At 47.9% G+C, this 26220-nt stretch overlaps 1 protein-coding gene across 1 annotated transcript; it reads left to right on the top strand.

Moving 5' to 3' along the window:
* Positions 1-19465: 19465 nt before the first annotated feature.
* LOC311231652 (putative nuclease HARBI1) lies at positions 19466-20561 on the top strand (the record flags this gene model as incomplete). The annotated part of the gene is made up of 3 exons (XM_084318280.1): positions 19466-19862; positions 20028-20114; positions 20203-20561. 3 exons carry the CDS (start codon positions 19466-19468, stop codon positions 20559-20561), a joined length of 843 nt encoding a protein of 280 aa, XP_084174406.1.
* Positions 20562-26220: the final 5659 nt, after the last annotated feature.

Here is a 26220-nt window from a genome sequence, read left to right as displayed (position 1 = left end):
CAGGAAGTCCAAGACCCACTGGAAGTCATAGTCCAAGACCCACTGGAAGTCATAGTTCAAGCCCAGGTCCCTGAGCTTGGCTATGAGTTTGGAGGGGACTATGGTATTGAATGCTGAGCTGTAGTCGATGAACAGCATTCTCACATAGTTCCCCTGCCTCTTGTCCAGGTGTGATGCTGCTGTGTGCAGCACATGGGCTATGGCGTCCTCCGTGGACCTGTTGGGGCGATATGCAAATATAACATTTTACCGTCTTAACTACTACTATGGCAGTTTGCTTGGCTCCCGAAAGTGCTTCTCCTCGAGAACCGTTTATCCAATCACTGCACCCCTGGGGTCCTGAACAATACACCCACCGAATGTGAAGCCAATCAGATGAACCGTTCCAGAGATGTGCAAACTACAGACACACACGCAGAGATTCCTTCCTTTATAGTTAGATGTACTATGCTACTATATGCCACCCAACTCCTCCATCATGTCTCGCCTCGACTACTGCAATGCACTGCTAGCTGGTTCACTGGCTACCGCCACCAAGCCACTTCAACTCGTACAAAACACAGCGGCCCGCCTGATGTCCAATCTAGCAAAGTCAGCCCACTTTACCCCACTTCTCAGAGAGCTGCAGTGCTTCTCATTGCAGCACAAATCCACTTCAAGGTCCTTGACCTGGCATACTGTGCAGCGAGGAGAACGGCTCCCTCCTACCACTGGTCAATTGTCTCTAACTACAGACCCTCAATACCCCTGGGCAAAGTAAAATACTCATAAAATATATTGGGTCGCACCTAAATCGGCAGGGTCGGTCGGCAACCGGAAACCAACTATTAATTTTGTTAGGCCCTACATCTTCTGGGCGCCTCAGACCCACACCTATCCAAGCTCCTTTGGGTCATAAAAGCGAAGCAGGTGTCGTCTCTGAAACTACTAATACTAAGCTCTGCGTTGTTGTTCTAATATCCCAAAAATGGTGTGGTGTGTAAACAATTAACGTCCACCAGGTGTGAGAGTTATAACAAAAAGGAGATTTATTGGCTGACCACAAAATGGGCCCCAATTCACTCTCAAAAAGTTGTATACTGTATACTATAGATTAGGTGGATCCAGTTTACACGTAAGCAAAGGTGCACTGGTGTCCACCTTTCTCAAATGATTGGTTACAAAGATTCTTAAACAAGCAAAGTCCAATCCTATATTCTAAAGTTCCTTTGTGTTGCAGTAGAATGTCATTATTTTTGCCTTCACCGATGAGGTTTCTCTGGAAGCTGTAGACGTCTTCTCACGTTGATTCTCAGTTTCTTCTCTTCTTCTTCCCACCTGTTTCCAGAGGCCCTCCTTTTTATAACAGGGCCCCGGTCGCGTGTACCTGTTCCGCAACAGTAAGTGACTTCCGGGGTAGGCCTGATTGGCCCCGACAGGCACGTGACGCGGCAAACTCAGGACGCGCAACGAGGCTGCTGAGAGCTGTCGCGCGGAAATAGGCTGTCTATTGCCATTCTCTAACACAAACTCTAACCTTAACCAGCTCCTTAACAGCGCCTAAACTTAACCGTTCTAACCTTAACCAACTCCGAAACAATGCCTAACCTTAACCTTAACCTTAACCATGCCTAACCTTAACCATAGAAAGAATATTGCCATTCTCTAAGACAAACTCTAACCTTAACCAGCTCCTTAACAGCGCCTAAACTTAACCGTTCTAACCTTAACCAACTCCGAAACAATGCCTAACCTTAACCTTAACCTTAACCATGCCTAACCTTAACCGGCGAAAGAATACACGTTAAAAAAAAATATAACGTTAAAAAAAAAAGTTTTGATGGGATTCGAACTCACCAACAACGGACCGCAGGATCGCAGGACCGCTGCTCTGCCAGGTGAGCTATAGCGCCGAATGAGAGTCATGGCGTATTTGGACGGTTACGTAATTCCGTAAGCTCTGCCGCTCGGCTCCGCGGAGCGTGCCACGCGGCAGAGAAAGTTGCGCGTCACGTGCCTTGTCGGGGCCAATCAGGCCTACCCCGGAAGTCACTTACTGTTGCGGAACAGTTACACGCGCCCCGGTCCCTGTGTGACCTCACAGGAAATTACATCACAAAAGGGTTTCCCCCAATCAGGGGCCTGCTATGTTTGAATTTGAAATCAGGGGCGGTCCTAATGCCCAACTGTTTCCAGCTTAACTTTCTTAATACCAAATTAGTTTTATGTCCAAATCAGCTTAAACCATTATTTTGTGTGGCAGAATACTTACATATTATTGTAGGTCTGGTTCTAAGGCACGTTCTAGTATTCTTTATCACATTCTTACGATAATATAACACAATATGCAATCATTTTGGTCCAACCCTTTGTTTTACTCATTATTTTAAATTAGGATCTTCCTACATGCATGTTACTTCAAAACATTACACTTGCATACAGTTTTTGACTTAAACCACCTTATTTAAGACTACATTTTTTCATCTCAGAGTTGGAATATAGTTAGAAATCACTTTTCCTTCTTTGTTTGGACTGTACTAAGCCAGATTGTTATTAACACATAATACCTTAAATATAGATAACTTTAGTTTATTTCCTAAGAAACCTTAATTCAACCCAAAAGCCAATCCATTTTGTATCTCATGATAATCTAAATGATTTTCAAGAGCAGGCTTCCTGCTCCTAAACAGCTGTATTTACTGCTGTATTTTCACATGGCCATGTGACTTAGATAGTCAGCCAGGTCATTGTCTGAGATCTGGGGTTAAATTACATCCCTTTGTTCTAATTGTTCACATGTTGATGCAATCAGCCAGTCCCTTTGTCCTCTAGGGAGTCAGCTGTCCTGGCCTAGTTCTGTATGCAAATTTGGTGTCTGCTGACACATTCCAATGTTCGTCCTGTCTGCACACAGACACCTTTCAGTAATGACTCTTGGCAAAGTTAGCCTGGTGATTGGGTTTGAAGACAATCTATTGAGTTATATTGGAAGATAAACACTGATTACTAAAAACTGGTATTATTAAGCATTAATTATACCACACAGGCTATTCTCGGTCCTCGCTCCACAATAGTGGAACAAACTCCCCACCACAGTCAGGACAGCTGAAACCTGGCCAAGTTTACGCCATCTACTAAAAACACACCTCTACAAATAATATGTACCCTACAGATGTGGGACTGGAAAACGAGGCGTCTCCCGCCGGTAGCAAGCTAGATGCCGGTGGTTGACGCAAGATGACGTCTTTTGACGCTGCTCTGCCTGGTTCAACCAGTAGGGGGAGTCGAGTTACACGGTGGAGAGAGGGAGCTATTCTACAATTGTGTGTGCATGCAACACTAGTCTTGGACATATTATTTTGCAATGTAATGCTTTTCTGTAGATTATTTGACTGTCATTGGTACAGTAATGGTGTGGTATTTTCGATTAACGTGCGTTTTTTATGGATAATCATCTAGATACTCAGATACAGTGCAGTATTATTCTTTACGAGACAACCCAACGTGCTGGCACCGAAGACCCGCCCTACTCTGCCTCTGATTCGCAGAATGTGGCTCTAGTTAGGCTCTGGTTGGGGGAAATGTAACTGGCCCGTCGATTATTGTGATCAGGCTGTCCTGTGGATTTCAGCTGTCGCTGTACTGAATTTACTGGTAAGTTAACTTAGGTTTAACGTTAGTTTGTTTACTGCAGTTATGTCAGAATGACAATCAACTAAGGTAACGTTACAGTAGCAACTGCTCAAATAAAGCTGTATCCACATTGCTGTCAAGTTAACGTTATGGTCTCTCGAAAATTGAATGCGACCTCAAGGCTTTTCAACACTGGCCGCGTAATATTAGCTAACGTTCATTTAGCAGGATGTAATGTGTAACGTTTAATCAACGTGAAATGGCCCTGAATACATCATATAATGTGTTTCCCAGCTGCTTATATTGTAAGTGTATGCCCAAAAATATATATCACTATGAATTGAAAATGGGGGACCCTGATGTAAACAAGACGAAAGTCTTTCTCTGGTCTGTGCATCCCCTTAACAATTGTGTGTATTGAGCTGTACTGTATTGTACTCATTCTGCAATCTGTTAATGACATTTACATATCTGTAGATACTATATCTATATCTGTACATCCCTTACCTACTCTTACTAGTTACGCTGCTGGCCAGTATGACTTACTACCATATAGTGTCTTTATACCTGTATCACTGTACATATTAATACTATATCTATATCTGTACATATCTCTTACCTACTCTTACTAGTTACACTGCTGGTCAGTATGAATTACTACCATAGTGTCTTTATACCTGTATCACTGTACATATTAATACTATATCTATATCTGTACATATCTCTTACCTACTCTTACTAGTTACGCTGCTGGCCAGTATGACTTACTACCATAGTGTCTTTATACCTGTATCACTGTACATATTAATACTATAACTATATCTGTACATATCTCTTACCTACTCTTACTAGTTACGCTGCTGGCCAGTATGACCACTACCATAGTGTCTTTATACCTGTATCACTGTACATATTAATACTATAACTATATCTGTACATATCTCTTACTAGTTACACTGCTGGCCAGTATGACTTACTACCATAGTGTCTTTATACCTGTATCACTGTACATAATAATACTACAACTCTGTACACTACATACATCTGATTAGCATTATTACTCAGTAGTACTGATTTATAAATATATTTTAAACAATATAATGAATTAAAGTTTTGTTTTATTTGTCACATATAAGGTACATGTACATTACAGTGAAACACTTGGTTCTGTATGAGCTTCATGAGATTGTGCTTCATACATTTTAAATTTTTTCTTTTTTGCAGGCATGATGACTGATGACAACACCATGGTGGGCTGCATCTCAAAAGGCGACGAGACCGCGTACCCAGCTGAATACAGTAAGCTAAAGACCCAGGAGATGATCGTGGACTACAGGAGGAAGAAGACCGACATACAGCCCCTGTACATCGATGGGGGATGCGTGGAGAGAGTCTCTGTCATCAATATGTGCACTAAACTCAGCTAAAATTTAAAACAACGGTCTCCCTTGCACCCCCCACGCACACACAACATTAAGGGATAGTGCAATTATCTTTTATACCCCCCTGTTTATGTTAATGTTATTTATGCCTTACTCCTGTTTTTATATTTAATACTGTGTTTAGGACTGTGTTTTTATATTTTTACTAGCACCTAGGGCTGCATTTTAAATTTCGTTGTAACAACTGTAACAATGACAATAAAGATCTATTCTATTCTATTCTATTCTATTAGCGGCCTGCTCGTGGCTCTCCAGATGGGATGGTGTCTGATGACTCTGTGTCACTGATCTCTCCACACAATGCCAACCCCCCACCCCCCTACTGTATACACGGAGGTGTTATATTTTGGGGGTTGGGAAGTGAGTCAAGTCTGCCTGAATACTAGTGTCATGTCCAAGGGGTGTACTTGTACATCAAGCTGCCTCACGCTACGGAAAGGCTCCTGCCCCATGTGCCATTACGGCTCGAGAACCATTGGTTCTCAAAGGCAAAACTACTGTAACAGTGAACATTCAGGCAGACTTGACTCACTTCCCAACAATATAACAAGTCAATATAATTAACTGGATCATCAAACATGGATCATATAGTGGAATTAGTTTTAAAAAGTCTGATATAGACAATAATAAAAATAGTAAGATAAAATAGACAGAGTAAAATAGTGCAGTGCAATAAAATAGTAGAATAGAATATGTTGTGAAGGGCCAGATTAAACCGAATATATATATTTATTTATATATATATATTTAATTGTATTTGTATATTCTCTAATATTCCCTGATATCCCTTGTATATTCCTTGTACAATATGCATTGAATATCCATTCTAGCCTACTGAACATCCCATAATAGTCTCCATTCTACTATTGGTCGAGACCTTGGTGCCAGGCTGCCATACCCCTCAGACCCAGTTCAAACGTACCGCTCGACATGTACGAACAAGTCCTAGTTCCGCGTAGGAATCTGGCTACCGCACCACTAATGGGACTATTTGTTCATAGTGCGTATATATACTGCGCTACTAAAGTAGGACTTTCTTTTCAGTCCAGTTTCTTACCCTCCAATAGAGTCACAGACGTAAAGCCTCCCCGCGATGCCACGTGTGGGAGTAAGGCCAAGTTCGCCTACCATCGGTATTGAGACATCGTGTATATTAATATTTGAATAGTCATATTTGGCACTATATCGTCGAGTTGGACGTAGTCTATTAAGCTAATAATAGTCTGTTAATATATAGTGCTTCGTGCGGTGAGAATACTACCGTAGTCAGTACCCCATCGTTTCGGGCAGAGAACTGGCTGCTTACCCAGGGTGGTTGACCCTATGTGAAGCTGCACCCGAGGAGCCCCAGAGCCGACGAGCGAGTGGACCTGTATACCGGATTATTCTACCGACGACAGCCCGCCTTCCCAGGCACGGATTATGCTTTGGATACTTTGATTATTCTATGGATAAAGACCCCCGACACTACCGTGTGTTGGAACCCCCCCCCCCCCTGGAGAGGACGCAAGTTGAGGAGACGCTCTGCAAGACGAGGTCTCTCCACATCTCTCCCCCGTGGACCGGAGAGAGCCAGCCCACAAAGAGTCCACCTGCTTTCATCTGTGGTCCAAGGATCGCCGGCGCATTGAACGGCACTACAGTGTGTTCTCCTGGGATACCCTTGGCCGGACGAGGCAGCTGGATTCTACCCCCCCCCCCTCCTACTCCTGTCGGCTTACAAGCGACCGGATTAACCCCCTCTAGTGTATCCAGCCTATAATCATTAAAGTATCATTGCTGTTATTCCTTAACTATTCCAGGTCGTATATTTACCACCTGCGCCTTCAGAGATTGGACATTATCTATTGATATACCGACGAATACTCCTTGCCATAAAAGTGCATACTATTTCAATTCATAAATGTAATTAAGTGATTAAGTGTTTAGTCTACACACCATCGCTGTGTAGGCAATAAAGACTTGTTTCTAATTCGTACATTTGTGTTGGATCCGTTTCATCTACGTGAGAGTGTTCATGATAATATATTTATGCCGTGTACTGGGTGGCCGAATATTAAGTACAAAGGTAGTGGTAGTAAGTATCATATCTAGTAATACAGTCAGGGAATTGTACCCCTCAGTTACAATTGGTCCTTCGAGCCGGAGGGTAATTAGTGTAATATTAATATAGTGTTATTAATATTGAAATGGCCTATGATGAACACTCCACGAAACGATCTTCCTAACCAACGCCCGCAGCGCGAACGACGGCTCCCTCAGTACTTAGAGGCTTACGCTGTCAGTCAACAACCTAGTCTTCTACTAACAGTAAATGCGGTAAAACTAGAAAGTAAAAGTATGTCTAACCCCAACGCCCAGACTACCCCGACCAGAGAGGCCCCTACGGGCTCTAATGTAACTGACCAAGTTCACGGTGGGGACCAGTGGGAACCAGACATGACTTCACACCCCGCCAGTACTGAAGAAGTAGTCCCCGATGAGTCCCGGGAGGAATACAACGCTACCGAGAGAGAACTCGACACGGAAGAAGACGGGGAGAGCACCGTGGAGATAGAGCTCCAAGGCTCCGCAAGGAGTACCCCGAGGGAAGGCTCCCCTATACAACCGCCTTCTCCCAGCGAGGCAGAGAGGACCCTACAGCAGGCCTTCCTCATCAGCCTGAACGCCGCTGCTGAACGCGACCGACTGCAGATCCAGCAGCGGAGCGAAGAAGAGCATATACGTCTAGAAATAAGACGCATTCAGATGGAAGAGAATGTGGCCCGAGAACGAGCCGGTGCTCAACGGGACGCAGAGCGCGACAGACAGCAAGCGCAACTAATAGAACAGCTGATCAGACGGACAACGCCCTCTCCCTCCGCCAGAGGCTCCAGGAACTCGTCTAGACACACCTCCAGGGCGGCATCCCCTAGCCGAGTAAACAACCCTGAACTTGACCAACAGACGAGGTCTATACCCCCCACAGACCACCTCCCCCCACCGGTCCAAGCGAGACCTAGCAACCGGGAAGGAGCAGCATATCCTGTGGAGAGGCTAAACCAGAGACTACAAGCACTGGATGACCTAACTGAAGACGAAGAGGAAGAGGAGGAGAACCGCGCCCGAAGACAGCACAGTACTCTACCGGACCAGGAGGTCCGGTACAGCCCAGGCTATACTCCCGCGGAGCTGCGCTACAGACCCCCGACTCTATACACGGGTGAGCACGACGCACGACCCGCACCGAGGAACAGCACCTGGACAAGCGGGCCATGGTACACTGCCGGTACCAGCCCATACCAAGGAGCGGGAGGAGACTCGCCTAGGAGGCCTCTCCCCCAACGCTCGCCGATGTATCCACAGTCAGCGTCATACATTGGCACGCCTATGGTACCCGACTTCACCCAAGAGAACCGGGCCCAGTATACAGAACTCCGCATGTGTCTGGAGACCATGTTGGTGGATGTATTGGATGAACGCCACAAATACGCCATCCTACTGCAGCACTTAAAGGTGCCCCGCGCACATAATATAGCGCTCGCCTACGCGACTTCCACCACCCCATACACAGCAGCGCTGGTAGCATTGGACCAGAGGTATGGGCGCATATGGGATTACGTGATCCAGGAGATCCGACACATCGACCGCTTACCCCCAGCAATAGACAATCGAGCACTGGACGACCTGTCCATCAGAGTGCAGTCCCTGGTAGGGATGTTGGGAGCGCAAAGAGAGAAGGGGAAGTATGAACTTTACGCCAACTCAAATGTGGAAAGGATCCTGGAGAAGCTGCCGCCCGCTCGTCAGGAGCGCTTTAGGCGGCAGAGGGACCACAGAGACCCGAATGGCCCCGAACCGAACCTCCTCGATCTAGCAGACTTCCTGGCGAGAGAAGTCAGCAGCCTACGGCTAGATACATTCGGACGGAGCACCCCTGGCTCCAGAGAAGGAACCAGACGACTAAATGATGGAAGAAGATCGGTGACTGTGATGCACCAATCGGAGTCAGTACCGAGCAGCAGGAGCCACAGTACCCCCTCCAGAACGGAGAAGTGGAAGATAGTGTGCCCCTACTGTGAGAAAGAACACTGGCTAGCGCAATGTGACTCCTTCCCCAAGCTGAACGCGGAGGAAGCAGGTCAATGGATAAAGTCCAACAAGCGCTGTTTTCGCTGTGCGCGCTCACACATGGCAGCCGAATGGCGCTTAAAGAAAAGGTGCACCAAGTGCGATGGAGCCCATCTGGACATACTTCACGACAGTAACAGACGGCGCCCTTCACCTGCACCATCCAGCCGCAAAGCGAGCGTCATGTACATCGATCCCGCCAGCAGCAGTGGAGCCCGAGTACTCCTAAAAGTAGTGCGTGTGACACTAAGCTACCAGAATAAAGTCCTGGACACTTACGCCGTCCTCGATGACGGGTCAGAGAAGACCCTGCTGCTCGCCTCCGCTGCGGCCCAGCTAGGGCTGCGGGGAAGCGAAACCCAAATGACAATTCGGACAATAAGACGAGATTTGAAGACGATAAAGGGCGAGAATGTCTCATTCTCTATCGCAGCAAGCGGCCAGCCTGAGCGACGGAACCAGATTGCAGACGCTTTCACCAGCCAAGAAATAGGACTGTCGCGGTACACATACCCCGTCGCCAAGCTGATGGAGAAATATGCACATCTGCGCAAGTTACCGATCCCGCTCATAGACAATGCTATGCCGACCCTGTTGATAGGCTCCGACCATGCAGACCTCATTGTCCCGATAGACCGGGTTCATACCGGACCCCGAGGCTGTCCTGCAGCAGTCGAGACCCGTTTGGGATGGACTCTCCAAGGCCCGCTCGCCAAATCTCTCAACCGAAGTACAGCCACTAGATGTCTCCACTCCCGAGTCACAGAGGGAGAAACCGCACTCCTGCAACACGTAGAGCGGCTATGGAGCTTGGAACAAATGCCCTTTAAGAATGGAAAGAAAGACATTCGCTCTAAAGATGACATTTACGCCATTCACCTCCTCGAGACAGGGACCAAGAGAGTCCCGGTCAACGGCGTGTTGAGATACGCCACGCCACTCCTGCGGCGAGAAGGAATGCCTACTTTCCACGCCAAGACAGACGCCATAGAACGGTACCTGCTGAACACGGAGCGGCGCTTAGCCAAGAACCCCTCCCAAGAGAGTGTATACCGCGCTGAGATTGAGAAGCTCATCACAGCGGGACACGTCACAAAGATGGACATTAAAGAGGCTGACCAGACCACTGAATCGTGGTACGTGCCCCACCACAAGGTCCATCACAACGGTAAAGACCGCATAGTATTTAACTGCAGCTACCAGATCGGATCCCAAAATCTGAATAAAGAGTTACTGCCCGGTCCCACACTCGGCCCCTCCCTACTCGGCGTTCTACTCCGCTTCCGCCAGGAAAAGGTGGCCATCAGCGGGGACATTAAAGGAATGTTCCTGCAGGTGAGATTAGTAGAGGCGGACAAGCCCCTGTTACGGTTCCTATGGAGAGAGAAGCCAGGAGATGAGCACCCAGCCATCTACCAATGGGAAGTCCTCCCCTTCGGAACGACGTGCAGCCCCTGCTGTGCGACATTTGCACTACAGAAACATGTAGCAGAGGACCCAGCAGCGGACGAAGAGGTCCGACACAGCGTAAAGAACAGCTTCTACGTAGACAACTGTCTACAAAGCCTTTCAACCCAGGAAGAAGCCGAGGCTCTCCTGATTAAACTCCGCGCCTCATTGATCAAAGGCGGCTTTGATCTCAGGCAGTGGGCCAGCAGCGATCCGCAAGTACTGCGCAGCCTCTCCTCCGAGGACAAGGCAGCCAGCAGCGAGACCTGGATGGCTACAATCCCGGGAGAAGCCCAGGATATGACCCTGGGATTGGTATGGCGATTCAAAACAGATTCGCTTCACTACAGACACAAGCCCCTGACTACGGAGCAGGGAAGGCCGGCGGCGGCGCCGACCACCAGACGGAGTGTGTACACAACACTCGCCCGACAATATGACCCGCTAGGATGTATTCTACCGTACACCACCAGGGCAAAAATGATTGTACGAGCATTGTGGGACAAGGACCAGGGCTGGGACGACCCCATTCCCGCACACCTTGCATCCACCTGGAGAGAGTGGGAGATGGAGCTCCACTCACTCCCAGGCGTTAATATGCGCCGAAGCTACTTCCCACCCACGGTGAGGCCAGAGACATGTAAAATGGACTTACACGTCTTCAGTGACGCCTCAGAGGTCGCATACGGATCAGTAGCCTACTTGCGGGCCCAAGACCAAGGGGGAGAGATCTATACAGCATTTGTCCTCGCCCGCTCGAGAATAGCCCCACGCAAGCAACAATCTATCCCACGTCTAGAGCTCTGCGCAGCCCTAGCCGGAGCGCACCTAGCCACGCTCATCCAACGTGAGCTCACCATACCGGTGTCTAGAACAATCCTGTGGTCAGATTCCACGACGGTACTCGCCTGGATCAAATCGGACTCATGCAAGTACAAAGTCTTCATGGGAGTCAGAGTCACCGAGATTCAAGACTTAACCGAAGAGTTAACCGGAGCAACAGAGTGGCGCTACGTTGATACAAAACAGAACCCAGCTGACGTCATCACCCGGGGGATGCCCCTGGATGACCTCACCCGTCGCAATGTCTACAGTGACGGCCCCGCATTCCTAAGACTCCCGGAAGGACAGTGGCCCATGACTATCCCGAGGGAAGCAAGTCCAGAGGAGGTGGAAATTAAGAAGTCTGTGTTCTGTGGATTGAGCACCGTAGCCTCCACCGACCCTAACATAAACGATTGCACGTCCATAGAGAGTGCACAACAAAGAACATTCCTGCGGTACCACCCGGAGTGCAAGTCCCGGCTAACTACGAGGAAGCAGAATTGCTTCTACTGCAGCGAGCCCAGAGAGACTCGTTCCCCGATGAATTGGCCTGTCTACAGGGAGGAAAGCCCGTCCCATCCGACAGCAGATTAATTCACCTGGCCCCCGAGAGCGACGCTCACACCCTCATCAGAGTGGGTGGTCGCCTACGCAGAGCCCCCAATCTACCGGATGACATTAAATACCCGATCGTATTGAACAGCCGACACAAGGTCACCGAGCTGATTATAAAGAAATACGATGAGGATGTACATCACGCAGGAGCAGAAAGAGTCTTCGCGGAAATCAGACGTCGTTACTGGATCCTACAAGGAAGAGAGGCGGTACGACGCTTCCAACGAACATGTCTAGACTGCCGCAAGTGGCGCGCGCAGCCCAGCATACCAAGGATGGCTGACCTTCCTCCATGTCGCCTCCGAATCGGTGACAAGCCATTCCACTCAACGGGTATGGACTGCTTTGGCCCGCTGCACATAAAGAAAGGAAGAGGAACCGAGAAGCGGTGGGGTATTGTATTCAAATGCATGACCACCAGAGCGATACACATCGAGCTTCTCCCGACCATGAGCGCAGACTCATTCCTTATGGCCTTCCGTAGATTCATATCACGGAAAGGAAGACCGTCTACCCTATTGTCCGATCATGGGACAAACTTTAAAGGCGGCGAAAGAGAGCTGAGAGAGAGCTTCCAAGCTATGGGCCCAGAACTTAAGACCCACCTCGCTCCAGCACAGGTTGATTTCCAATTCAACCCCCCAAACGCACCCCACTTCGGTGGCACTTGGGAACGAGAAGTGCGCTCCATAAAGACAGCCCTGTACGCAGTACTTGGGGCCCAGACTGTGGCGGAAGAAGTCCTAATGACAGTCCTCACGGAGATTGAGGGAGTACTTAACTCGAAGCCCCTCGGATATGTCTCCAGTGATGTGGCGGATATCGACCCAGTTACCCCCAACACACTCCTGATGGGGCGGCTAGATCCCACATTACCCCAGACAATGTACCGGCCTGAAGAAGCGAACGGCCGACGAATGTGGAGGTACAGCCAAGTATTAGCCGACAAGTTTTGGAACAGTTTCCTACTGCACTACCTACCGTCTCTACAGACCCGCCAGAAGTGGGTAAAGGAGAGAGACAATTTGACAGAAGGAACAGTCGTCATGATTATTGATCAATCACTGCCCAGAGCTATGTGGCCGGCCGGCCGCGTAAGCAAAGTGATCACCGGTGCCGACGGCAAGGTCCGAGCAGCTGAAGTGCTCGTCCAGGGTCGCACTTACACCCGTCCCGTGGCAAGGCTCATAGAACTGCCTCGACTCCCAGACACAATCGATGATGACCATGACCCTACAACCCTATGACTTTGTGAAGTTGACTGACCCCTACAGCAAACCCTTATGTGTAAATAGACAACGCGATTAATCTGTCTCCGTTTAACTGATTAGGTCCGGGACCTATTCAGGGGGTGGCTGTTGTGAAGGGCCAGATTAAACCGAATATATATATTTATTTATATATATATATTTAATTGTATTTGTATATTCTCTAATATTCCCTGATATCCCTTGTATATTCCTTGTACAATATGCATTGAATATCCATTCTAGCCTACTGAACATCCCATAATAGTCTCCATTCTACTATTGGTCGAGACCTTGGTGCCAGGCTGCCATACCCCTCAGACCCAGTTCAAACGTACCGCTCGACATGTACGAACAAGTCCTAGTTCCGCGTAGGAATCTGGCTACCGCACCACTAATGGGACTATTTGTTCATAGTGCGTATATATACTGCGCTACTAAAGTAGGACTTTCTTTTCAGTCCAGTTTCTTACCCTCCAATAGAGTCACAGACGTAAAGCCTCCCCGCGATGCCACGTGTGGGAGTAAGGCCAAGTTCGCCTACCATCGGTATTGAGACATCGTGTATATTAATATTTGAATAGTCATATTTGGCACTATATCGTCGAGTTGGACGTAGTCTATTAAGCTAATAATAGTCTGTTAATATATAGTGCTTCGTGCGGTGAGAATACTACCGTAGTCAGTACCCCATCGTTTCGGGCAGAGAACTGGCTGCTTACCCAGGGTGGTTGACCCTATGTGAAGCTGCACCCGAGGAGCCCCAGAGCCGACGAGCGAGTGGACCTGTATACCGGATTATTCTACCGACGACAGCCCGCCTTCCCAGGCACGGATTATGCTTTGGATACTTTGATTATTCTATGGATAAAGACCCCCGACACTACCGTGTGTTGGAACCCCCCCCCCCTGGAGAGGACGCAAGTTGAGGAGACGCTCTGCAAGACGAGGTCTCTCCACATCTCTCCCCCGTGGACCGGAGAGAGCCGGCCCACAAAGAGTCCACCTGCTTTCATCTGTGGTCCAAGGATCGCCGGCGCATTGAACGGCACTACAGTGTGTTCTCCTGGGATACCCTTGGCCGGACGAGGCAGCTGGATTCTACCCCCCCCCCCCCCCCCCTCCTACTCCTGTCGGCTTACAAGCGACCGGATTAACCCCCTCTAGTGTATCCAGCCTATAATCATTAAAGTATCATTGCTGTTATTCCTTAACTATTCCAGGTCGTATATTTACCACCTGCGCCTTCAGAGATTGGACATTATCTATTGATATACCGACGAATACTCCTTGCCATAAAAGTGCATACTATTTCAATTCATAAATGTAATTAAGTGATTAAGTGTTTAGTCTACACACCATCGCTGTGTAGGCAATAAAGACTTGTTTCTAATTCGTACATTTATGTTGGATCCGTTTCATCTACGTGAGAGTGTTCATGATAATATATTTATGCCGTGTACTGGGTGGCCGAATATTAAGTACAAAGGTAGTGGTAGTAAGTATCATATCTAGTAATACAGTCAGGGAATTGTACCCCTCAGTTACAGAATAGATAAAACTTATTTTTTTACAGTGAAATAAAATAGTGATGAATGAATGAATGACAATTTTATTAACAGATTGCAGAATGGGTACAATACAGTAGGCTACGGCTCAATACACACAATTGTTAAGGGGATGCAGACCAGAGAAAGACGTTTGTCTTGTTTACATCAGGGTCCCACTGTCTGGAAATATGGTAAAATTATTCCCTTACCTAAAGATGGCAGACTATAGCACTCACACACCAAATCAATTCTCTTGGGTTCGAGTCATAAATTGTCATCGATACCAAAAATTAGTTTGAACGTGTCTACCCATAGAACAGGTAAATAAAGTAAAATTACTGGGCATAATAATTGATAGCCAGCTGTCATGGGCAGAACACATTGATAGCATAGTGAAGAAAATGGGGAGTGGTATCTCCATGGTGAGGAAATGTCTTTCTTATGTCTTTAACTTTAACAGATTGCAGAATGGGTACAATACAGACCAGAGAAAGACTTTCGTCTTGTTTACATCAGGGTCCCCCATTTTAAATTCATCAAGACATTTATGACATACACAACATACACTTGTATGTTGTGTATGTCTACTGTCTATACACAACATACACTTGTACACACTACTGTTACATCCAGACATTTGACATACAGGATATACAGACAACTCTAAAAGAGAATATATACATTTGAGGGGGAGGAAACTGTACATTGAACTGTACATAACTATCAATAGACTAGCTAGCTATTTGTCTGTATCTCTTTCACTGTAATTTTTTTTTTATCTATTCTATTCTACTATTTTATTGCACTGCACTATTTTACTCTGTCTATTCAACTACTGTACTGTTTTTTTTGGGCGAATAAACTCACCATAGAGTTTCCTTGAGTTGTTCCTATACTCTGTTATTTTTTCATTGAAAAAGCCCTTCTTTGCCCCTTTAATCAAACTATTTACATAGTTTTTGTGTTTCTTTAAATCTAGGAAAGCCTGGTCTGTCCTGGACTTCTTAAATTGTTTAAAAAGATTGTTCCTTATTTTAATAGCTTTTAAAATGTCATCATTAATCCAGGGCTGTGTCCTCTGCTTTATCCTGACCATCTTCCTGGGTGCTAATCTGTCAACCACTTTAAGAAATGTTGTTTCAAAACCGTCCCATGCTTTTTCAACCTCTTTGCAGTGCATTACATGAGACCAGTCCACACCCCTTAAACCATCCAGGAGCATTTCCTTGCTGTAATATTTTAAAGATCTGATTTTTGATGTTGTTGTGACCCTCAAAATGACCCCTCTGTACCTTTCTGGTACAGAAAATTGCAAGGTGATCACTTAGTGCATAATCAACAACGCCGCTGTTTGTTATCCTTTGTTTATCAGAGACCAGTATTAAGTCGATTATGGTCTGAGAAAGGGAGGTAACTCTGGTACTGTAGGTTCAGTGATGAGCTGGTGCAGGTCAAACAATTTACTATAGTTCAGAAGGGACTTTAATCCAGAGCTCTGTTTAAGTAAATCCGTGTTGAAATCTCCCATGACAACAACTTCAGATTTCTCTTTTGACTGTTGTTTTAAATTTTAGCTGAGTTTAATAATAATAATGCAGGACCTGCTCAGAGGTCTTTAATTGGCATTGGCAATTATCCTCAACACACACACACACCGGAACACACACGCATGCATTGTCTGTAGGATCGCTGATGCGATTTGTCTCTGCGATTAACCCATCCCGTCGTCCTTCCCCCCCAAGGGCAGCCGGGAGCAGACAGGCGTCAACGTGAGCCGCGCCAGGGGACCAATCCAAGTGCTCCTGTCCGTCTTCGTCAAGGACGCCACAGCGTTAGCGATCTGTTGTTGTGCATGTTTTTCAATTGGGTTTATCTTATCGGGGGGGAAACCCTTGCGAGCACGGGGAGAACATGCAAACTCCACACAGAAAGGCCTGGGAGATACCCCACCTGGGTACCTGGCATCATGGAAACCTGGTCCCCAAGCGGGAATCGAACCCTGGACCTTCTTGCTGTGAGGCGACAGTGTTAACCACTACACCACCGTGTAGTGCACCATAGTGCACATATTGATGACAGAGACTCTCTCCACGCATCCCCCGTCGATGTACAGGGGCTGTATGTCGGTCTTCTTCCTCCTGTAGTCCACGATCATCTCCTGGGTCTTTAGCTTATTCAGCTGCAGGTTGTTATTTTTGCACAGGGCTGACAGCTGCTCTACTTCATCGCGGTACGCGGTCTCGTCGCCTTTTGAGATGCAGCCCACCATGGTGGTGTCATCAGTCATCATGCCTGCAAAAAAGTTTTTTTTTTAAATGTATGAAGCACAATCCCATGAAGCTCATACAGAACCAAGTGTTTCACTGTAATGTACATGTACCTTATATGTGACAAATAAAACATAACTTTAAATCAGTAATAATGCTAATCAGATGTATGTAGTGTACAGAGTTATAGTATTAATATGTACAGTGATACAGGTATAAAGACACTATGGTAGTGGCCATACTGGCCAGCAGTGTAACTAGTAAGAGATATGTACAGATATAGATATAGTATTAATATGTACAGTGATACAGGTATAAAGACACTATGGTAGTAAGTCATACTGGCCAGCAGTGTAACTAGTAAGAGTAGGTAAGAGATATGTACAGATATAGTTATAGTATTAATATGTACAGTGATACAGGTATAAAGACACTATGGTAGTAAGTCATACTGGCCAGCAGTGTAACTAGTAAGAGTAGGTAAGAGATATGTACTGTATAGATATAGTATTAATATGTACAGTGATACAGGTATAAAGACACTATGGTAGTAAGTCATACTGGCCAGCAGTGTAACTAGTAAGAGTAGGTAAGAGATATGTACAGATATAGATATAGTATCTACAGATATGTAAATGTCATTAACAGATTGCAGAATGGGTACAATACAGTACGGCTCAATACACACAATTGTTAAGGGGATGCAGACCAGAGAAAGACTTTCGCCTTGTTTACATCAGGGTCCCCCATTTTCAATTCATAGTGATATTTGATGTATTTGATGATGATGATGTTTGATGTATTCAGGGCCATTTCCCGTTGATTAAACGTTACACATTACATCCTGCTAAATGAACGTTAGCTAATGTTACAGTACGGCCAGCCTTGCGGTCGCATTCATAACGATAACGTTAACTTGACAGCAAATGTGGATATGCATTTGAGCACTTGCAAGTGTTAGTTGATTAGTTGATTGTCGTGCTGACATAACTGCAGTAAACAAACTAACGTTAAACCTAAGTTAACTTACCAGTTAATTCAGTACATGATGCACAGGACGTGATAAAAATAGTCGACGGGTCCATCCAGTTACATTTTCCCCCAACTAGAGAGGCAGAGTAGGGGCGGGTCGGTGCCAGCAAGTTCGGTTGTCTCAACGTAAAGAATAATACTGTACATCTTAGCACGTTAATCGAAAATAGAAAAATACCACACCATTACTGAACCAATGACAGTCAAATAATCAACAGAAAAGCATTACATTGCAAAATAATATGTCCATTTCTGTAGTCACACACACACACACACACACACAGCGGTGCGCTGGATGGATATAATTCCAACTTGACTTTGCGCCTCCTGGCGGCACAAAACAGAAGCCACACCCACCCTAATAAAACCATTTGACGAGGGACGTTAACGGGCGGTAGAGGCCGTTGGAATGGCGGTAGGAGGGAACTCAATTTGCAATGCTGTAACTGTACTACTATTCTTAAACTACTACCTATCTTGCTAATACTGTACTGTATGTCTATATTACTATGCACTCAGAGTGTAACACTCAAGCTCAATACTATTTGACAAACAATGCCACTGACCCTTAGTTCCCAGAGATGTACCACTCCTGGGCCCTCATTCATCAACGTGTTCTACGCACAGATCTGTGCTTACCCTGTGCGTACGATCATTTCTAAGCAAAGAGTGGGATTCATCAATTTCAACTTGAACTTGAATCCGTGCTTAGGTCTACGCACAGGTCAGAGCACACTTACCTGACGCCCAGTGGTAGAATATCGTTACTACGCATAAGCACTCCTCAGTTCTGCATTAGTTTCAAGGCGGAAATAAAGACACTGGCGCGTGTTCTGTATGACCCCCGTGATTCATCATAGTTCATTGTGAAATAGCGATATTAGTGTAATTATTGTCAAACCCTAAACAGCATCAATTTCTGAATGTAGGATGCAGGATGGTTAACGTTGCATTTGGCCGATACGTTGTTGGCTGATAAGGAACGCATGACCCAGGCCTAATCTCATTTAATTAAATTGTAATGTTATTATATCTGTCATCAAAATATCACTTAAATGCAGGTGATCACGGTTATCCACTGAAGCCATGCGTGGCTAGAATCGTCCCTGACCAACAACGACCCAATTGGAGCGCAGATCGAAAGAAAATCAATCAACAGTTACAATATACCCAGGTGTTCTGTATGACCCGTAATTAATTAAATTGGCGACATGAGTGTAATCGTCGGCAAACCCTATAAATTACATCTGGAACATGGATTTCAGATCCTATTCACCATGGATAACGCAGTCCTTGCATTGTTGCACGATTTGGGAATGGGCCATGCCCATGGTGCGCTCCACAGGGAGCGCGTCTTCAGGGACAGGGCAGACCTGTTTGCCGAGAGCACAGAGTGGCTCATGAGCAGGTTCCGCTTCCCCAGGGCAATCCTGCTCGACCTGTGCCAGAATCTGGGACCCTTATTGGAGCGCCGAACAAGGCGCACACATGCCATCCCCGTCCACACCCAAGTCCTCTCCACCCTGGGATTCTTGGCCACCGGGACGTTCCAGCGGGAGATCGCAGATCGCTCGGGCATCTCCCAACCCTCACTCAGCAGGATCATGCCCACAGTGTTGGATGCCATCATGTCCCTAATCCCCGACTACATCAAATTCCCATACACACACGCACAGCAGGTCGAGGTCAAGAGGGCTTTCCACGCCATCGCCGGTTTCCCCAACGTAATTGGAGCAATAGACTGCACACACATAGCCATCAAAACACCATCACAAAATGAATTCAATTACGTTAACAGGAAGGGGTTCCACTCGGTAAATGTCCAAGTGATCTGCGATGCCCGTTTGGCACTCCTAAATGTCGTTGCCCGGTGGCCAGGAGGAACCCACGACTCGTTCGTGGTGCAGAACAGCTCTGTGGGCATTCGTCTCCAGGGTGGGGCTGTTGAAGACGGGTGGCTTATTGGTGAGTGTTACACATTTAGGCCTATATTGAATCAAATCGTAATGTTATTACTGGTATCTGTAATTAAATTATATCTCTTTTAATGCAGGGGATCGTGGCTATCCACTAAAGCCATGGCTGATGACGCCGCTGACCAACCCCACCACCCAACAGGAGGGCACCTATAACCGGGCGCACGCACGCACACAAGTCACCGTGGAGCGTGCAATTGGTCTCCTGAAGGGTCGGTGGCTCTGCCTGTCTGGCACGGGGGGCACACTGCAGTACCGGCCTGAAAAGGTTTGCAACATCATCGTGGCCTGCAGTGTGCTCCATAACATGGCCATCAGGCATGGCATCCCGCTGCTAAACCCAGAACTACCTGACGACCCCATGCCAGACGTGGAACAGCCACCTCCAAACGCCACTGGAATGCTGACAAGAGCTAGGATCATAGAGCAGTTTTGAGTGAGTCTACCCCATGCACTGTAAGAACTGCGATTTGTGTCAATTCATATTAATTAAGTAATCATTAGTAACCTGTACATAAAAAGAAAATACTGTTGTTTGAAATCGAATTGAGCTGATTAATGAATTGGAACCATTTTTGAATTGCATTGTACAGTTGTAGTTGAATAGAAGTAGCTGACAGTTTAAAAGTGACCAGATGACACTCAGTTTACCGTGCATGCAGGGTATCAATCAAACTTCAAAAGAACGGAACGAGAAAAGGCATTCATCCAGCTAATGATTATTTGATTATAATAATGACACCAACGCCAAAAGTGGTTACGGTATTTATTCGTCCTTGTTGTCTGTGAGTTTCAGGAGAGTGTGGCCGATGCCCGACAGACTGTCTGCCATGCCAGTCAGGACCGCGACCAGCTGGGTCAGAGTCTGGCGTGTGAGCCTCTGCTCGTCCCTCATGTCGCTCAGGAGGGTGATGGTGGTCTCTTGATTGTCGAGGACGGCCCCCGTAAGGACGACCGGGTCCGGGTGGGCCCTCTGCCCCCTGCGCGCCGAAGGGGGTCGGCTGCAGGACGCCTCCTGCTCCTCCTGGGTGTCGACGGGATCGGGAATGGGATTGATGGTCAACTCAGCCGAGTTGCCTGTGGAATGAATAGGCAATTTAATAACGTTTTATTTGTTTGCTAGCAAGGTTCGGAACCATACGGTTGAATATTGTTTCAAATAAATTAAGAGATTCTTGTCATATTCCTCAATAAAATCGTTGACGACAAAGTTATTTCTATGCCAGTCTTCCTTACTGATGTGACAATTCCTGTATGAAAGGTGCTATACAAATGAAGTGTATATTATATTATTACCTTCCACCTGTTGGCTGGATGGCCCAGCCACATCGTATGTGTCGGTGTCGGTGGTGCCTTCAATTCCTCCCACCGACTCGTCCCCGATGATGCTCGCTATCATCAGGTCCAGTGGGGACAGCTCACTCTGACTCTGAATTGAATTGATTGAAAGACTGTATTAACAGGTTGCAGAATGGGTACAATGCAGTACGGCTCGATACACACAATTGTTAAGGGGATGCAGACCAGATAAATACTTTCGTCTTGTTTACATCAGGGTCCCCCATTTTCAATTCATCATAACAGATATATCATAATAATGATAATATAATGATTGACATACGACATACCTGCCCCCCGCCAGTCGCACTGGCATTCCGCCTGTGATCGGCCAGGCGCTTCTTGGCCGTCAGTTTGACGTCAAACCATTTCTTGCGGGTCTCCGCTATGGTTCTCTGCTGCGGGGAGATAGAATTGACGGCGTCGGTGACTGCCTCCCACGCAGCAGTCTTCCTCTTGGTGGTGATGCCAAGGCTGAGGGACCCAAAGCGTACCCCCGCCCTGGCATCCACCTCCGTTACGAGGACTTCCACCTCAGTGTCTGTATAATTCCTCTTTTTTGTTCGCTTGGCCATCCTCCAACATTCCACGCACAGGGATTTCCTCATGGTATTTGAAGGGGAGGGCCTGACCATATTTGGTTGGTCGGGGCGGTTTTGGTATGCAAATACGTGAAAGTGTGCACGAGCCTCGGCGCAGAGCCAAGGTGGGATTCATCATGACAGGTGTGCGTAGAGCCTGCGTACGCACGTGTGATGAATCCCGACTTCCCTGTGCGTACACTGGTTCTACATTCCGTGCTTACGTGTGGAAATAGAACATGTTCTACGCACACATTGATGAATGAGGGCCCTGGTGACTTGTTCACAATCAAGTCACTTTGGATAAAAGCGTCAGCTAAATGACTAAATTTGAAATTGTATATCTATGTTACGTTCTGGACACCGACCATTCCTGGCATATGTCACTGGGCTTGTCACCTGTCATTTCCCTGTCAATTAGTGCTGTCACTTAGGGGTGGTTCCTGATTGGCTGTCACAGGGGTGTGTTTGGAATGTTGGTATTTGGTCTCTATTTAACATACCTCTCTTCTGCTTGTCCATTGTCAGGTCTTCACTAATTGCGTTCGGGGATAACGCGGACGGTTCTACTGTGGACCTCCAATAAGCTCCCATTTACCTTATCTTACACTTGTGCTTTTAGCACTTGTTCTCTCTTAGAATTTACTCTGTGTTCTTACTATTAAAGTCGAACCTGTTCAAGAGTAAACACTCTCTGTCTCTGTGATTGCCTTCAACCATTGGAATTCACCTACCTGCATTCTGACAGAAGACCTGACCATCAGAATTCCATGGAGGCCATCATGGAGATGCTCCGGACGCAGGGAGCAGCCCAGACACGGATGGAGGAACATCAGCAGCTGGTCAGCGCCGAGTTAATCCGACTAAATGGGGTCGTCGGATCATCCCAAGCGGTGGCGCAGTCGGCGTTGGCCACAGCTCGACAAGCCCAAGAAGGAGTGGCTGGTGTGCAGTCGGCGGCGGGGGAAGCAGCACTCCACGCAGAGGAAAGTCGGGGGGGGTTCGGGGTCCAGGAGCGGTCCCGCGAACCACATCTGCAGGCGCCCGCTCGCTATGACGGATCACCGGATGGTTGTCGGGAATTCATCACCCAGTGTCTACTCGTTTTTCGGCTGCAACCACGATCATTTCCATCGGAGACAGCGCAGGTAGCGTATATTATCACACTGCTCACCGGCGAAGCTCTCTCCTGGGCTACGGCGGAATTAGAGGCAGGGGCGATAATCTGCGACAGTCTGGACGCCTTTACCCGGGAATTGAGAAGAGTATTCGATACTTCCCGGGTACTCTCGATCTTCGAGGCTGGTGGTCGTCTTCTCGACTGCCGGCAGGGCCTCCGCACAGTCGCAGCTTATGCTATCAAATTTCGGATCTTGGCTCGGGAGACAGCTTGGGCGGAGAACGTCTGCGTGGTTCTGTTCGTCAGGGGACTCTCAGCGCGGATGCGAGATGCTCTCTCCGCGCGTGAGATCCCCGAGCAGCTGGAAGTGCTGATCAACACCACCATCAAGATGGATAATCGGCACCGGGAGAGGGAGAAGGAGCATGTCAACAACACCCAGCCCCAGGTATGTTTTCCTTCTTCTCCTGGTGTTGATAATTCCATGCATTACACGAGTGGGCCACTGGGTGATGAATCCATGCAGCTTGGAGCGCTGTCGCTCTCGGACGACGAGAGGCAGCGCTTCATCAAAGAGCGACGCTGCTTCCGGTGCGTCCGCACCGGTCACCGCTTCGGCAGCTGTCGGGTCCAGGCTGTATCGGCTCGGCGCCAATCGGGGATGGAAGGTGCGCCGTCGGGCCTCGAGAGGGCGCCAGCAGGTGGGCTCATTCCTGCCAAAACCACGGATTCTCGCAATTTTTTTGAGGTGGCGATCAACTGTGGGGGTGACATTAGGGGAACTAAGGCTCTCATTGACTCAGGGGCGGCGGGCAATTTTATTCACGTGGGACTGGTGAAGGAGTGGGGAACCCCGGTGGAGGACTTAGGGGTTCCCTTACCAGTCTATGCCCTGGACGGTCGGCCCCTGGGCAGTGGGAGCGTCACCCAGCGCACAGTTCCCTTACACATCCGGGTGGAGGGTGGGGAGTGGGAATGGGTTACTTTTTTTGTCATCTTTTCCCCCTATTCTGTCATGGTGTTGGGTCATCCCTGGTTGTCGTCTTGTGTTCGTGTCATTAATTGGAGCACGGGCGAACTCTCAACGGCGGCCGACGTCAAGTCGATCGTCAGCGGGAGTTTGCCCAAACCCTTGTCTCCCCCCCCCTCTTCTCTTTTGTCTCCTCCCTCTTTCTCCAGGATGGTGGGGAGCGTGGCAGATTCTGATCTACCCTCTAATCCCGATTTAATAGGGGTGCCTGAGATCTATTGGGACCTGGCGGACGTTTTTAGCAAGACGCGTGCTAAAGCACTTCCGCCTCATAGATCATACGACTGTCCCATTAATCTTCTACCCGGTACCTCCCCGCCTCGCGGGCGAATGTTCTCTCTCTCACGCCCCGAAACCTTGGCCATGAACACCTACATAGAGGAGGCATTGCTTGCGGGGCACATACGCCCTTCCACTTCCCCTGCCGGCGCTGGCTTTTTTGTTGATAAAAAGGATGGGGATCAGCGCCCATGCATTGATTATAGGGGATTGAATGACGTTTCCATCAAGAACCGATATCCTTTACCCCTCATGGACACGGCCTTTGAGTGCTTACAGGGGGCACAGGTCTTTTCTAAACTTGACTTACGTAATGCATACAACCTGGTCAGGATTAGAGAGGGAGACGAGTGGAAGACTGCATTTAACACACCCAATGGGCACTATGAGTATTTGGTCATGCCCTTTGGTTTGGCTAATGCTCCGGCAGTCTTCCAAGCCCTGGTTAACGACGTGCTGCGAGACTTGATTGGGGTGTCGGTGTTTGTCTACTTAGATGATATCCTGATTTTTTCTCGCGATATGGTGCAACACCAAATGCACGTTCGGGAGGTGCTAGACCGTCTCCTCAAGCATCAACTATTCGTTAAGGCTGAGAAGTGTGTGTTTCACACGGACACCGTGTCCTTCCTGGGCTTTGTGTTGACGAAGGGCGATCTGCGCATGGATCCAGCCAAGGTGAGTGCAGTTTTGGACTGGCCACGGCCTTCGTCGCTCAAGGGGTTACAACGGTTTTTGGGCTTTGCAAATTTTTACAGGCGCTTTATTCGCAATTTTAGCGCCTTAGCCAATCCCTTAACAGCTCTCACTAAGGCCTCTCTCCCTGGCTTTGAATGGTCGCCTAGGGCTGAGTCGGCCTTCTGCGATCTTAAACGTCGTTTTACATCCGCTCCTGTATTGATCCGCCATGACGCGGAGGTTCCGTTCATTGTGGAGGTGGATGCCTCTGACGTCGCGGTGGGGGGGGTGCTCTCTCAGAGATGCTTAAAGGATGGGAAAGTGCACCCGTGTGTTTTTTTTTCTCGCCGTCTGTCACCAGCCGAGCGTAATTACGACGTGGGTAATCGGGAGTTATTGGCGATCAAATTGGCACTGGAGGAGTGGAGACATTGGTTGGAGGGGGCGGCACATCCTTTCATTATTTGGACTGACCATAAGAACTTGGCTTACATCCAAGGGGCTAAACGCCTTAACGCTCGCCAGGCCAGGTGGACGTTGTTCTTCACACGATTTCGATATACCATCTCCTATAGACCCGGCTCCAAGAATATCAAACCTGACGCGTTGTCGCGCCAGTTTGATCTTCCTGGGCGGGAGGAGCAGCCCCATCCCATTATTCCACCGGCCTTGATTTTGGCACCCGTGTCTTGGGGCATAGAGAAGGTGGTAAGGTCGGCGCTAACGCGGGAGCCCGATCCTGGTGGGGGTCCTCCGGGACGGTCGTATGTTCCCAAGGTGGCGCGCTCACGCTTGCTACAGTGGGCACATGCGTCATCCCTCACCAGCCACCCAGGGGCAACCAGGACCCTGGAATTTATCCGTAGGAGGTTCTGGTGGCCGACAGTGGAGGGGGATACGCGTTCCTTTGTGGCGGCCTGTCCGGTGTGCGCACGTAGTAAGACCTCTCGACGGGCACCGGCGGGTCTCCTCCGACCACTTCCTATTCCTAAACGACCCTGGTCACACATATCTCTGGACTTTATTTCTGGTCTTCCCCTTTCGGACGGATTCACCACCATTTTGGTGG

The sequence above is a fragment of the Notolepis coatsorum genome (genome assembly GCF_963971535.1).
Source record: "Notolepis coatsorum genome assembly, chromosome: 7".
Taxonomy (NCBI): domain Eukaryota; kingdom Metazoa; phylum Chordata; class Actinopteri; order Aulopiformes; family Paralepididae; genus Notolepis; species Notolepis coatsorum.
The sequence above is the reverse complement of the archived record's forward strand: the minus strand, read 5'-3'. Positions and strand labels throughout refer to the sequence as shown.